The sequence below is a fragment of the Dermacentor variabilis genome, chromosome 2, assembly GCF_050947875.1.
Source record: "Dermacentor variabilis isolate Ectoservices chromosome 2, ASM5094787v1, whole genome shotgun sequence".
NCBI lineage: Eukaryota > Metazoa > Arthropoda > Arachnida > Ixodida > Ixodidae > Dermacentor > Dermacentor variabilis.
This window is the reverse complement of record NC_134569.1, coordinates 46,191,698-46,206,932: the sequence shown is the minus strand read 5'-3', so window position 1 is coordinate 46,206,932 and position 15,235 is coordinate 46,191,698. Positions and strand designations below refer to the sequence as shown.

Here is a 15,235-nt window from a genome sequence, read left to right as displayed (position 1 = left end):
TTTTGAAAACAGACGACTTTCCCAATGGGATTTTCACGAAATGTGAAGAAGAACCAGACTTTCTTAGTGGCGTATAGTTTGGACGGATGAGGCTAAGTTCTCCAGAAACACACAAGTTAATCCTCACAACACGCACTACTGGAGTGATAGGAATCCACACTGGCTGGCACATACACGACACCAGTGCCGGTGGTCGTTTAATGTATGGTACGGTATTTTTGATGGCGACATCGTCGGACCCATCTTTTTTGACAGCACACTAACAACGCAACTCTGCGACAACGACACCTAGGAGGGCCCCGTGAACTACGTCTGTTGTAACGTTACACTTGCGCACCTTCGGGACATCTGGTTTCAGCACGATGGTGCTCCAGTGCATAGTAGTAGTCGGTCTCTAGCGTGGTTTGAAAAGCTTTTTCCTGGACAGTGTATTGGCCATCACGGACCTGTACCTCGGCCTTCAAGGTCGCCGGACATGACACCGCTGGACTTCTTGTGGGGATACGTGAAATATCGCGTGTACAGCAGCGAAACTACCACACCGGACTCCCTAAAGGCAAAAGTAAGCAGAATCTGCCGCGAAATTCCAACGTCGTTGGTCAAAGTTGCAACAGCCGAAGTGTTGGAAAGAAGCAAGTATGGTATTGGCTTCAGGCGGTGACTTGTTTGAGCACGTGATATAAGTGGCAGTGGAAAGTAACCGCTCAAAACCGGTGTAAAACGGGACAGTTTAACGCACCTTCACGATGTCACCCTATCTTTAGATAAAGAAAGCTTGCGACAAAGATAGAAATAGGTAAAAAACTGCTTTGTTCTGCCTCTTTTCTGGGGTTCAAAGGATAGAAAGGGTAAATGGCTAAACCAGTTGCACCTTTGGATGTTTCTTTGTGGGCGGCTGAGACGCCTTACGTGCTTTTGGTTTATATTTTATTGTAATGAACTCCTGAGTAGTTCTCTTATGTTCTTGGGAGAGCTGCCTTTTTTTCTTTTTTCGTGCTCTTTTGCGCACTGTTTATTTTTTAACATTGGTTGAATTTCTTTTGTAGCTTTGTTTCATGATACGCGAAGGTTAAAGCTATCCCAAGTGCCCCATGATCAAGCACAACATTCTTACGTGCTGACGCTTACGTGCTGACGATGCTGACGCTTATCGCACCACGCTAGTTAGGTGGCGAAACCTCTCGAGCCATCTTACATGAAGAAGCCTTATACGATACGGCGATAAACGAATGCAGCCGTATGTCTTTCAATGGTTTCTTGGAAGCGCTTGAGTAGCGGTGCGCGAGCGTGCATCTATTCCATATACCGCGTATTAACGCGATAGCGTTAAGAGCTTAGAAAAAGTTTATTTCAACAAGAGACGATACGAACACTGAGTCACAATCACGGCACAATTCTACCAGGACGATAACATATACACAGCACGAAGCATTGTACCCATGGGACGTTTTGAAAGAAGTGTCCGAGTCCACGCTCACTGACATATAACCACATAGACCCACGGAAACGCACAGTTACACATAAACTGTCGTATTACACAAAATGATAGTCAATATACAGTGAACACAGTGATTATGCTCAACGACGATGTGACTTTACATAGTTTTGTGCAGATGCTATGAGATGTGTATATACAAAGATGACCATGCATATGAGAGCACACAGAAATCACAGGCACCTACATACATGTATATTCAGTGAATACTTTTGATGGCATGACTACAAGAACCAGGTTGGTTGAAAATTAAGCCATACGCGTCCATCAGCCACTGACAGGAAACGGCATGACCACTGACGAAGGAATTGCTCTTCCCCAAGAAAGAACAACTCCTCTGAGAGAAACGACAGTAGCTCAAAGTAGTACCTCTCCAGAAGTGGAAACAGAGCGCGGCGACGATGTCAAGCGGCAACTGCCTCGCATCGTTTACGCCACAGACAAAAGGCCCACACAGCAATTAAAAGTCCCGCAAAGCGGCCACGTGAGCAGCGACCAGATGTAATAAAGCGGTTAACTCCAAGGTCACGGAAACCAGCATGAACGGCCCTCCAAGATACCCTAGCAACGACGCATTGCAGCAGCCCACGCTTGTCGGATTTTTGAAGTGGGCAATCAGGACACAGCGAAGATGGGACTATGCTCCACCGCTGTAGCCTGCCACGCGTTGGGAGCACTTTCCACCCTAGACGTTACATGAAGTCGCGTATGTGGTCAGGCAGAAATGACGCCGTTATCGCACCCCATGACACTTGGAGCCTGCACGGCGCCCCGGGGGAACTAGAGGAAGCAGTAAGGCTGACATTGTATCCACGACGCGGTTTTTGAGAACGTCTACGTCAGGACATACCTGTTGTACGCGGCGATAACATGCCACGGCCGTAGAGTAAAATGCAGGTGCGTTGAACACTTGTGGTCGACGATGTAAATGTAGGCCCAGAAGCACGTAACGAATTTTTGTGCCAAGGAAATAGCAGGCGAGTTCACGCGCGGGACACTGATCACGCTGTAACAGGCGGAGCAGAAATCGCAGAGCAAACAGCCGGCAACGGACAGAGACGGATGGGAACGCGAACCCACCACGAGAGCGTGGTTGCCCAAACACCGCGCGGCAGACCAGTTCTGTACTGCCCTACCAGAGGAAGGAACCAAGGAGGGACTGCAATGACCTAGTGACCCGTAATGGTGGCTGTACAATGTGACAAACATGCCACACATCGCCGCAAAATACTGACTGGGCTAAATACCTTCTTTCTAATGAGGCTAAATCATACCCTTGAACATCCTGAATCATTCGCCTTACGCAACTTCAAGAATTGAGAGTCACACGGAGCCTGATATGCCATCATAGGTGTAATCAAGGCCTAAAATAGGAATAGAATCGCTCTTTTGAAGACGGAAAAGGGGACTTAGGCGTGTCTGTGGGTAAGCAACGAATAAATAATGGCATTTTGAAAAATTTAGCGCAGCACCTGAAATATTTCCGTACTCAGTGAAAATTCGAAGACTACGGGATAAGCTGTCTTCATTCGTCAGATACAATGTGATGTCATCGGCGAAGGCTGTCACCTTCATAACACCGCTACCAGGCAGTGGGAGACCGCACTAGTAAGGGTCTCTCAGTACCGAGCGTAGAAATGGCTCCATGGATGAGCACAAAGAGCACTGGGGACAGAGGGCACCCCTGACGAACGCCATGAGTGACGGGAAATGTTGCACTTTCACGACCATCAAGAAATAATGTACTTCGGATATTTGAATAGGCATTCCTAATAAGTTCAACAAAATTTGATGAAAAGCCGAACGAGGTCAATACATTAAGTATGTAGCTATGTTCAAGGCGATCGCGTGCCTTTTCTTGATCTAGTGCAAGCAAGAGACCTCGTGTTGACCTGGTCACCGTGTGCGTCATTATGTGACGCGTAACAAACGAGTGACTGCGTATCTCTCTCGCAGAGACAGAGCACGCCTGATGGTGCTATATAATGAAGGCATCAGGCTTCCCATGCGCCGAGTGACAATAACTGTGAACATTTTATAGTCAACATTGAGAAACGTGATTGGCCTCCATTCCTCTCGACCAACTGGATGGCTCGTGCTTAATTAGGTATCAGCACAATACGGCCGTCGCGAAAATTAGCCGGGAATTCAGTTCTCAAAGCAGCGGTTGATAACAGATACGAAAGTGGCACCAATATCTTCCCGGAACGTTAGATAAAACTCAACGGGTAACCCGTCCGGCCCTGGGGCCGAGCCACGCTTCATGGAAGATGCTGCCTTTATCTCATCAGCTGATGGTCGTGCACAAGCTGCCTCACGTAGAACCTGAGGCAGCCCGCTAAGCATTGTACGAGATCGTCGAGAACCAGGATCTATTTGCATAGTCGTACACGCCATGCCTTCAAAATGCGTTACAAAGAGCGAATAATCACGCGCGGGAGGCGACGTAACAGGAAGTGCTCTTGGGGCCGCAGAACCGAATCCATTCGACTGTCTGAAAAGCGAGTTTCTTGCAAACCGCAGAACTTCAGGGTGTGCACTTGGATTACATCTGCATCGCCAAGCAGCAGCTGACAAAGACGACGCTGCGATGAAGCGTTGGAAACGTCTCCGTAGCTCACGCTGCCATGACCGCGTCAGCGGAGTCAGTCGATTGACCCGAAGGGCAATACGGAGCTTCGTGGCAGTATCCGCCATTTCTTCTGACATACGTCGTCTGAGTGCATGACCTTCAACCGAACAATGCAGACGCCACTGCACCTTGAGCGTGTCCCATGACTCTGGGTCAGTTCTAGAAAGAGGCGCGCAAGACTCTTAATAAGAGCACGAGCGTGCGTCATGTTATTAGCGCGGATGTCGAGGCGCCAAGGTTTCATTGATGAGGAAGCAGGGACGCAAATTTCAAGTATGACTGGTCTGTGATTGGAAATATAAACAGGAGGTGAAGATAAGGTTATCACATCAGCCTGGGAGACGTACTGAGCTAAATTGCGTGGCACATAGGCACGGTCTAACCTGCTTGATGACACGCCGCGTCGCCACGTCCAGATAAACGAAGAACAATGAAAAAGTCGATATGTATCCAGCAACGAAAAGTTCTGAAAGAAGCAGCGCAACTCCCGTGCGTTCCAATCATAACGTCACGGTCAGAGCCCGCCGACCTTCTTATTCAGCAAGTGTTGCCTCATTTTTCCTCAGCGTAAGCCCCTGAATTCAGGGGGCTGCCTCAACGAACAGAATTAAACTGCACTTTTAGCGGCGATATAGCTGCTGCTTCCCGTCGCCTTGCACTTTACGCCACTGTCATTCCTACCACTCCACTTTCACAAACGCTGAAATTATTTTCACACGCAAAAGTACGGAAAGTAACGGAGGCCTAAACACTTAGAAAGAGCTTGCGTGATTCCAACATATTTTTTGCAATCAATGACAGCATGTACAAGCTTTGCAACTGTACATCCTAGCATTGTCGCTTCCACACTGATCGTTTTAAAGCGAAACCTTGCTTGCAAATCCTCGCGGACTTTGCTGACCATGGCTGCTGCTGCTGCTGCAGTTTCACGCCCAATGCCTCACACACGGGACAGCACTAATATAAAGAATCGACTGCTTATACACAGCCGTCTGTACTATGTGCCCCTACTGATATATGGCCGGCTCTTTCTGCGGAGTCGCGCAATAAAACAACAAGAGTGCCTAAATAATCTCGCTGGAGTACACACACACATTAAAGCGCATAATCGTTAATTATACCTGCTTTCTCGGGGTTTGGTGCGTCTGCTTAGTCATTTTGCCGAGTAAAGTGGACCGATCCTGAATAGTGTGTGATGGTAAACTGTGCTGAATACGTAGAGATGGTGTAATGAAACGCCTCTTTTCAGAAAAATAAAATAAAACGAGAAATGAAGCAAATAACAGAAAGAGGTGTTCTTAGGTACCAAGAAACAAAACACGGATCTTTCAACTCCAGCATACAGAGCCCTTGTCGACTCCTAACTCGTGCTCAAATGACAAATGAATCGTGCGTGCCGTCAATACACAGAAAGTAATAGGTAGTATACAGCCTAAATATCGTTCGGTACATAGTGGCATGTGCGCAGAAGTATATACAGGCAAGCATCTTTTATTTCCTGTAAATAGCTCCCTCCCTTGCGTGCTTTCTCAGTCAAACAGCGAAAAATTTCCCCTGCGGACTTGCGCGCAAACGTATGTCGTAATAATTCAGCATTATGTGTTAGAGCAGGTTGTTCAATGTACGCCACGTCTTGCGTTTGTGTTGAGGCGGGCAGGGCGTTGGTGGCAAGCGTCCAACCGACAATACCATGCTCGCGCCGAAAGACATTATCGACGAAACCGCACTTCAGAAGTCGGAAAACCGTGCGTACTGACGGAGCTAGGCGCCGGCCCTTACCATTGGGTTATCACACGTGTCTGCAGCAAAAGGGGGTATTGCCGGAATGCCTTCATTACGCCTCACGTTATCATCAGTTAATTACCGGATAACATAGACTTTGCGGAGAACCCTGCAACTGCCAACGTTTACAACTATAGGTCCTAATAAACCGACCAGTCATAGAAGGGATGCCCTTATCTAAGGAAAGACAAATATGCGCATAATTTTTTATTTGGAAACGATGTTGATGACTATCGCATTTGCGTCTTGTGGGTGCTTTGCTAACGCCTGTAGTAGACCTATATAGTATATTTTGTTCAGTCTATGTACAAGCTGCCGGTCATTCATTTGGCTTACAAAAGGCTACACGTTAAACTTTAAACTTGTTACAGCTGCCGGAAAGGTCGATCAGCATCACCTTTGAGCCGACTGCAAATATAACACGACAGTCCACACAGGGTCCCGCCCCCTGTTAAAAACACCTTTTTGGATTTCAAGATGTAATGTGGCTTCAGCATTATTTTAACGAAAACAAAAAGAAACGAGAGTTAGCCGAATGAGCATTTCAGATCCGCTTCTACTGTGGAAAGCCTAGGCCGTGGGCCTGGTCAAAATTAAGCTGCTGTGTACACTGGAATATATTGAAGAGATGCTTTCCTTTGGAGTTCGCGTCCTGTACATTCAACTAATAATTATAGTGAAGCGGCTGTCCTCGCGAAACCGGAAACCCGACGCGCGGATCACTCTCTTGGAATTCGCTCTTTAGGTCAGAACTCAAAACGGCCCTCTAGGCACTTGTTGTTCGCCTAATGCGCCGAAGGGCTCGTCAACTATCGCGAGCCCTGCGTAAGTTTGACTCTACGGCGACGTTTATCATGTCGGTGCCGAGAAAGAAATCGGTGGCCACGAGGTTGGCGCAGCGCCACCAGTTCTCCCTGAACCAACGCGTCACGTGCGAGTTGACCTCCTGCGCCATCTTGCGGTTGCTCTTGAGAAAAGGCAGCTGCGCCGTCGTCTGCGCCATGGCGGACGTGGGCGTGCCGAACGTGGGCTCGCACACTTTTTCGTCCAGGAAGCTTTGCAGCGTCGACAGGTCCTTCGTGTTTGCCCAAAGGTGCTTGACACCCAGGCCGGTGAACTCGACGCCCGGGCCGTGGTACGGGTGGTTGTAGCACAACAGCACCTTCGGGCCGAGGGACGCGCTGTCCCGACAGCCGTCCAGGATGTCGGCGAGGGGAACCCTCGTCGCGTTGCGGAACAGCAGCAGGCCTCTCAGTTCTTCGGTGATGAGCTGCACGAGGCGCACGTGGTTCTCGTGCGGTTGCGGATCCCGCTTCCGGAATCCCGTCGTGAAGCGGTGAAAGTCCAGCAGCACGGGCTCCCCGGTCTCCTCCACGAACTGGCGCACCTGCCGCAGCACGTCGCGCACGGTGAGCTGACCCTTGATGAGGTCGTGCGTGATCCAGAACTCGCCGCGGCTCTCCTGGACCCGCAGGTCGAGCGACCGGATGCCGTACAGCAGCTGGTTCAGTATGGTCTCCTCCTGGTTGAGCAGGAAGTGGTCGAAGATGGTCACGTGGTCCGGCGAAGCGGTGTCGTACATGGCGGAGTTGTGCGTGCCCGGCACGAAGAGGTCGACGAAGCGCAGGTGGCCCAGCTCGCCGCAGTGCTGTCGCATCCAGCGAGGTCGCGCCCTCAGGCAGGACGTCGAGGCCACGGGGCTCTCGGGAGTCGAGAGGACCGCCCAGAAGCCCAGACACTCGTCCGTCGTCAGACTGGTCCAGTTGAAGCGAGGGAAGGGCGCCGCCGTCGTGCGTCGTCCGTCACGGCCCGTGGCGCGGTACGACTCGAGCGGATTCCAGCTGACGTTGTGCGCCGCCACGTGCGGGTCGGTGTCGAAGAGGTGCACGGAAGCGACGTCCTGAAGGTGCGGGGGCAGGCCGTACCAGTTGAGCTCCAGGAGCCTGTACTTGCCGTTCTGTTTCTGCGACGCGGCAGTCAGGTACACGCCCCACGTGCGCCGCTCTCCTGCAGGTAAAGGTTCGTGTTGTTTTTGTTGTCAACCATAGGCATAGGACGTCACGAATTTGGCTGCTGAGGATTCTTCCCCACCATAACGCAAATGCCAGAACAATACTTAGAACGCAGCAAAGTGAAACGGTGGAAATGACAAAGAAAAAATAAAGAAATTGTCACTGTGTATTAAAAACAGCAAACAAAACAAATTTACAAGACGAAGAAACGCAGAAAGAATAAAGACTGACACCTAGAGACAGGGGCCCCAAGTATGCACAAGCCACGCTTTATATATGCGACTACCCCTGTTGCGCTGCACTCGTGATAAGAAAGTTTGGATCAGTATAAGGACAACAAAACAGGAGAAAGCAAAATTGAAATCTCGTGTGCGTGGTTTCCCAGCGTCCTTGGCTCCTCGCGAGACACTTATCGCGCCCGCGTGTCAGTTACTCCGACTGAAAAACAGTTTCGCGCTCACTGCCAAATCCACCGCTACATTTGCTCGATAACATCGCGATACAGTTAGGGTTCTTTTCGGTTTGTGTCGGCATTCCGACATACCATATAGAAAGCCACTCAAAAAGTCTTCTTGAAAGAAGACAGCCAAGCGGTGTTAGGAATTAGCAATTAATGCTAGGCGTTCCAAAGTTTAAGATTCCTCGCCCACCCCCCTCCTCCTTTTAAATTCCGCGCACACATCTTAAATCCATGCAATCAGCTGTCGTACCTCGGGCTCAACTTTGTCTTTCAATGCTCAAGGCGATCTTTATTGAACGGACTTCGCTAGTCGTGTGACGCCGCGTACGTTATACAGTTCTCTCTGAACGCACTACACGTTTCACTTGAAACTAACTGCCACGAAGTTATGCTGGCGTCTCCACTCTCCTGTTTGGTACAAAGGACGTGTTTATTATACGCACGTACTTTTTTCTAAAAGCACGCCGGAATGTATAAGCAGCCGTGCGGTCTGGTTTCCGTACATTTTTCTTTCCTCGAAGGTCTCCATTTAGGAAAGCACGCACGCACTGCTTCCAAGGCGCGGTGGCTTTTATAGGCGCAATCGGTCTGCAAACGCTGCCAGTTAACGGTCTCCGCTGCCATTTGAAATAGCGCTGCACTTCTCCAGTATATACTGAGCAGGTGAGGGTGGTTGCCACGTCATCTAGGCGCACTTTATATACGAGGCAAATCAATGAAATTCTTGAGTTGCCTGGAGGCGCGCATTTGAGGTTCACGCCCATACCGTTTCTGCGTTCTTATATACGCTTTCTGCGATTAGCGCATCGCTATTATTAAACCATTCACGCGCTGTGGAACGCTAAGGTTCACTAGAAAAACTGGCATGAGGACGTAGCGAGAACCGCACGATGGTACTTTTCCATCGGTGACGATCGATCTGCCGGGCCGATAGTTGCGCCCGATTGCCCCATCGCGTGGCGCATGTGTGCAACACAATATCGACATCTCGTCGCCATCTGTTCTCTAGGCGGCGATGGTTGAGCATCGTGCTGTCGCTGTACGTTCGTGTGGTTTCACTGGGTTCAAAGTTTGCTGTGTCAGTATACACGAGACACAAAGTGCCAGACACGACTTAGTACTCTTACGTCATGCAATTTGTCACTGACGAGGGCACCAAGTGATCGTTTAGATGATTGGTGTTCCCTAAACACTGACAATCACGAAGCAGTGTAACGCAGCAAATTATCAACGCGAAGAGACGGCGATGAAGCTGAAGAAAGATACAATCGAAAAAAAAAAAAAAATGAAACTTTCCGCCCGCTTTCTTTTCGCCTCTTTCACTTCCTGTTTAATTGCTGTGTTGATTTTCTTTCTTTTTCTGAGCTGTCAGTGCGTCAGTAACTATCGCACACTGCATCGTTTGACGCGTTAGCGGGACACACGCGGCGCGACGAGACGTATACGACACGGCCTGCGGCGCCTCCGGAAAACGGCTCCTTCGACTGTTACCACCTGTCGCAATCTGTTGGGAGGCTGCTATAAAAAGTTGCTTGCAGGAACCTCGTTAGATGCCGTCGTTGGTGCCATTATAAACGCACGCCGGAATCGTTCCCCGCGTCTTCTGCTCGTATATGTAAGTTCGAGACTTGGTGACACACACACACACACATACGCGCGCATACTGTCGCAGTATTCACAGACACGGCGGGTACGTATGGTTGCTGCTCACCATGCTGTTCTTGTGCGGAGACAGCGCCGGCGGCGAGCCAGAGCAGGGGGAGCAGGGAGGCGCGTCGCATGGTGCTCGGAGCGGTTTTCCTCGCGACCGCCACAGATAAGCGTCCCCCCCGCGCGCGCGCTTTCCCAGAAGCGACCTCGTCACGCAAGCGCGATTAATCGCACGCACGCGATGAGCGCGAGGGAGACGAGATCGCTCTTTTTTTCGTTTCGTTTTGTCTCGTTTATCCACCCCCCCCCCCCCCTCACTCTTGGATCGGGTGAAGCGCGCCCTCACGTTCTTCCGGCACTCGTTCTCGCGCGTGGCTTGTAACAGAGGCGCGACAACAGCAGGAAAATGAAAGAAGACAGATCCACCATGCCCGCGTGGCGATAAGCCGATTGAACGAGTGACGCGTTTTGAAAACGAAAAAGCCGCTCTCCAGGCCACTAAGAAGGTTCGCAAGCCCGCCCGTTTGTCGGTAACACCATAGAGGTGGCGTTCTCACGCACGCAAAGGTGTTGTCGTGTTTTTCTGACGTGTTTTTTTTTTAAATATAAGCGCACGTGTTTGACTGGTTCCGTCTAATTTATGAGGTCACGAGCGCTCGAGCTTCTAACATTTACAGTCTATAGCTATAGGCAATACGTCTTACTTCTATGTCACACGCCGTGGTTGCTTAGTGGCTGTGGTGTTCGGCTACTAAGCACGAGGTCGCGGGATTCAAATCCCGGCCACGGCGGGCGCATTTCGATGGGGGCGAAATTCGAAAACACCCGTGTACTTAGATTTCGGTGCACATTAAAGAAACCCAGATGGTCCAATTTCCAAAGGTCCAAAGATCCAAAGGTCGGCGTACCTCGTAACTATACATTGTGGTTTTGGCATGCAAAACCCCATAATTTAATTTTAAATTACTTCTATGTCACCACGCTTGTTGGCACTCAGAAAAAAAGAAGAAATACTTATAAGGCAAAAAAAGAAAGAGAGAGAGAGGGCGCGATGAACCGACATGCAGAGAAGCAAACGCACTGCGCATTAGCTTATGGTTAAGATACACGTTCAGGGTTGCACAAACAGACTCATAACAATTTAAAATATCAGCCATTAACATATATTTTTACGTCATTGATAATTTCGATTGTGGCTCTGCTATAGCTCAAGTTTTATATTTCAAGTATAACATGTTCTTTCTTTTTTTCGCGAAAACTAGGGCCCTAACGTTTGCAGTGAAGCACAATGACACGCGAATTCATCAGAACGGTTATTGCGCGACAGACGCATTCCTATTACGGTGACGGCGTCTAGGGACGTGCGATCGTCTTTGTCGGAAGTGGCAGTGAAAGGTTCGTGCAGGAGAACGCGCAAAAAATCAGAGGACGATGTGCCACGCTCATTTTCCATCCATTCGAGCACGCTCGCCTTGTCTTTCTCCCCGAGTTTGTTCTGCACACGAGGCTGCAGCATGCGCCTCGCGAAAGCGCTCCTTGCGCAAGTGCTCTTCGCAACCAGGAAAAAAAGGAACCCGCTTGGTGGGAACACTTCAAACTTGCAGCGACGTGTCCACAACAGGCGCGGGTGTGATGCATGAGCTATTATCGATTCACTTCCGCAATCACGTGTGCGCGACCCTGGCTGTGTTTTTTTTCTCTTCTTATCCTTTTCTTTTATGCATACAACCTTGGAATAACCGAATCCTTTATGTAACAAGATAGTGAGCGCGATAGATAAGATCGTCCTTGCTCGAATACAAAGCCCGTGTTTTCGAACTTTATCCCCGCTTGTTTTGGCATGTCGAAGTCTAATTTCCGGCTTCCGGAAGTAAACAGCAGCGAAAGGTCAAAGGCAAAACTTCGATGAATGAAGAAGTATACTGCCACTCCAGTGCTTCGTCCGTGTAGCGTGTGGGTTATTCTAAAGGACACACCTGATTGGTGAAAGAGCAATTTACCTGCAACATTTTTTGCAATGCATTTTTTCGCAGTTTTGCAAGAAATGTGGCTGAGAGAATGCATTATATAAGCAGGCGGCTACGTATAAAAAAGCGTGCATGCTTTCAGATATTATATTAGTTGTTTCTCGATTGCGGAATACTAAATTTATGCACGCTGGAATGGGGAATCCATATCGTATACACGCAGAACCTTTCATGGCATATTTGTATCCGCTGAGGATGAGACAAGATTCGCTTCTATAGCTCGAATAAAAAAAAATATCTCGTAAATTCAACTGCACGGTTAGAAGCCCTGGAGGGCCGGGGGGGGGGGGACGGTAATCTATTGCCTTCGACTACGGTGTCCCTCATATTTATTTATTTTATGCATTTGACAAAAACTGGCCGTCTTACACAGGTTGTTAGAGGAAGTGGGTTATGAAGTGCACACAGAAGCACATTAGGTAAACATATTTGCACAACAAAACAACAACAAACAACAGGTACAGCAAACAAATAATTACGCTTCGTTAGCAAAAAATGCACGTCAAATGGCGCCAAGATTTAGGCGGTCACTATCAAGCTTACCAAACATACAAACAAAGAGCAGAACATATCACTTTCTACTATGTGAGGAGGTATTATTCCACTTTCATTACATAGTTGTCTAAAGAGTCTGTTTCGGCAACTTCCGGTGACAGCGCGTTCAATATCTCTACAGATAAAAGAAACAAAGGAGAACTTGAATGTGTCGCAGCGGGTGACATATGGCCTCAGGGGCAATGGGGCGGTTTCAAGTGCTCGTGTTTATCTATGCAGGCACAATCGTTATAAAGCATGAGAAGGAACGTCATTGCAGTCACTCATCGTGCACAATCAAGAGTAGATATTCCTGCCACATTTCGAAGAGCACTCATGCTATGGTGGAGAGAATACTTAGCATAAGTGAACTTTAGTGCCTGGTTTTGGATGCTTTCCAACCGATATGTAACCTATAACTTACGAGGGTCCCAAACTATACTACCACCCGCCGTGGTTGCTCAGTGGCTATGGTGTTGGGCTGCTGAGCACGAGGTCGCGGGATCGAATCCCGGCCACGGCGGCCGCATTTCGATGGGGGCGAAATGCGAAAACACCCGTGTGCTTAGATTTAGGTGCACGTTAAAGAACCCCAGGTGGTCAAAATTTCCGGAGTCCTCCACTACGGCGTGCCTCATAATCAGATAGTGGTTTTGGCACGTAAAACCCCAAATATTATTATTATCATTATTATTAAACTATACTACCGTGCTCGAGAATTCGTCGCACTAATGTTTTGTATGCTGTTAGCTTGACAGAGGCAGATGGCCGCAGCCAACTTCCTTCGTGAAGAACCCGAGTGTTTTAAATGCTTTAGGGCATATGTTCTCAATGTGAACGTCCCACTTTAGCCTACGTGGAATGGTTATACCCAAATATGTTATAGCGTCTGTTCGTTTTCTATCACGAGCCCATCAATTTATAATCAAATGTAATCAACGACTTCTTATGGCGTCTACTAATATGATTTGTTTTATTGATGTTAATTTCCGTACCCCACGTATCGAGCGATTTTATTTATAGTTACGAGTTTAGTTGATTCTGGTCATTTGTACTGCCGCACACAGGTACGCACCACCTCAAGGTCGGCGAACAGCCACACTTTTGCGTCATCCTCAACGCAAGTCGCAACGCCAGCAACATATATGAGAAACAATAATGGCCCTAACACTGACCCCTGCGGTGCACCATGTCAAGCAAAGCTAATTTAACATTATTCATGGGGACAAATTTCGCACGAATCGACATATAGGCAGTAATCCATGCTATTAATTTTGAGTCTATACCAATAGACCTAAGCTCGTCAGTTAGTTTGAAATGTACGACTCGATTACATGCCCTCGAGAAATCGATAAATATTGCATCAGTTTGGAATCGAGAAGTAATTACTCCAGCGAAATCTTTTGTTATCTCTAAAAGCTGTCCACAGCCATTTTCTACAGCAGCGTTGACTTGGGTATGACAGATTATTTGTTCTAAACACGTCGTGGTTTCTTTGCTAAGGACGTGCTCTATCAAAACGCAGCAGTAACTTGTTAATGATGTGGGCCGGTATTTTACTACAAGCGTTCTCTTTCCTTCTTTAAGAACGGGGGTCACTCTACCGCATAACCAATCCGCGGGAAGTAAAACTGTTCTGAGTGACTCGGTAAAAATAATCCACAAGAAGGAAGTTAACTGTTGCCCATATTGTCTCAGACACGTACTGGATATACTATCGAGATCCAGAGCCTTTTTTGTATAGATTTTCAAAAGTGAGTTCAACACATCTATCTCTGTTACAACAATTTCTGGCATAAAGACATCAGCCTCAGCCAAAGGCATATACACTAATTGAACATAATTGTTGAACGCATTGGGATAGTGCATTAATTTGTGACGACTGACTTGGCAGTTTCGAATATACTAACGCTGTCGTCTGGCTTCGATAACTATCTTCAAAACCTTTAGGGTTTGTACTTCATAAAGCTCGTTAACGTACTCGAAAATCAATTTTTCCTTGCAATTTTAATTTCTGACTTAAATTTCGCGAGAGCTCAGCTATATCTTTGTGGTTATTCTTCTTCCTTTTTCTTTTCAGTTTCTGTTTAAATTATGTCGTGCGTCATCCAAAGGGACCTTCGCTTAGTTCTCTTGGGTTTTGTTGGTACAAAACTTTTTTTGCAATGCATAATTTATTCTTTTAATTTCAACCATAGTTCGTTAGCACTGCCAAAAGGACCAAGCGAAAAATCATCTAACACCTCCTCTAAATAGTTTATTATGCCCTCATCAGCAGTTCGGTTGTCGTCTTTAATTGGTATGCGCAAACATTTATCGTTACGAGTGGTGCTAATGTCTAAGTTAGAAATTGTCAGCACGAAAAATTTGTGATCCGAGATACCTTCTGTGCAAGTATCCACTGATAACGATCCTGACATGGGAACCAGAGCCAGCACTGAAGAAGTAGTCCCGGTACACGTGCTGGATTTTGACAATTTGGGATAATGAGAAACTTAACATTATATGTAACAGCCGCTCGCAGCTGTGCTTTTCTTTTGTACCAACGGTGAGTTGTTCCCAGTTAATGTCATATAAGTTAAAACCACCTGTTAAGAGTATCTTAGTACGAGAATTAGTTTTACTGCGCAAGTAATCATGTAT

At 47.8% G+C, this 15,235-nt stretch overlaps 1 protein-coding gene across 1 annotated transcript; it reads right to left on the bottom strand.

The window, feature by feature from the left end:
• Positions 1-5,602: 5,602 nt before the first annotated feature.
• Positions 5,603-10,246, bottom strand: LOC142571759 (uncharacterized). The gene is made up of 2 exons (XM_075680337.1): positions 10,093-10,246; positions 5,603-7,916 (listed from the first exon to the last, which is right to left on the bottom strand). The coding sequence occupies exons 1-2, from the start codon at positions 10,160-10,162 to the stop codon at positions 6,715-6,717; spliced, it is 1,272 nt and encodes a 423-aa protein (XP_075536452.1). The 5' UTR covers positions 10,163-10,246; the 3' UTR covers positions 5,603-6,714.
• Between the last annotated feature and the right edge of the window lie 4,989 nt (positions 10,247-15,235).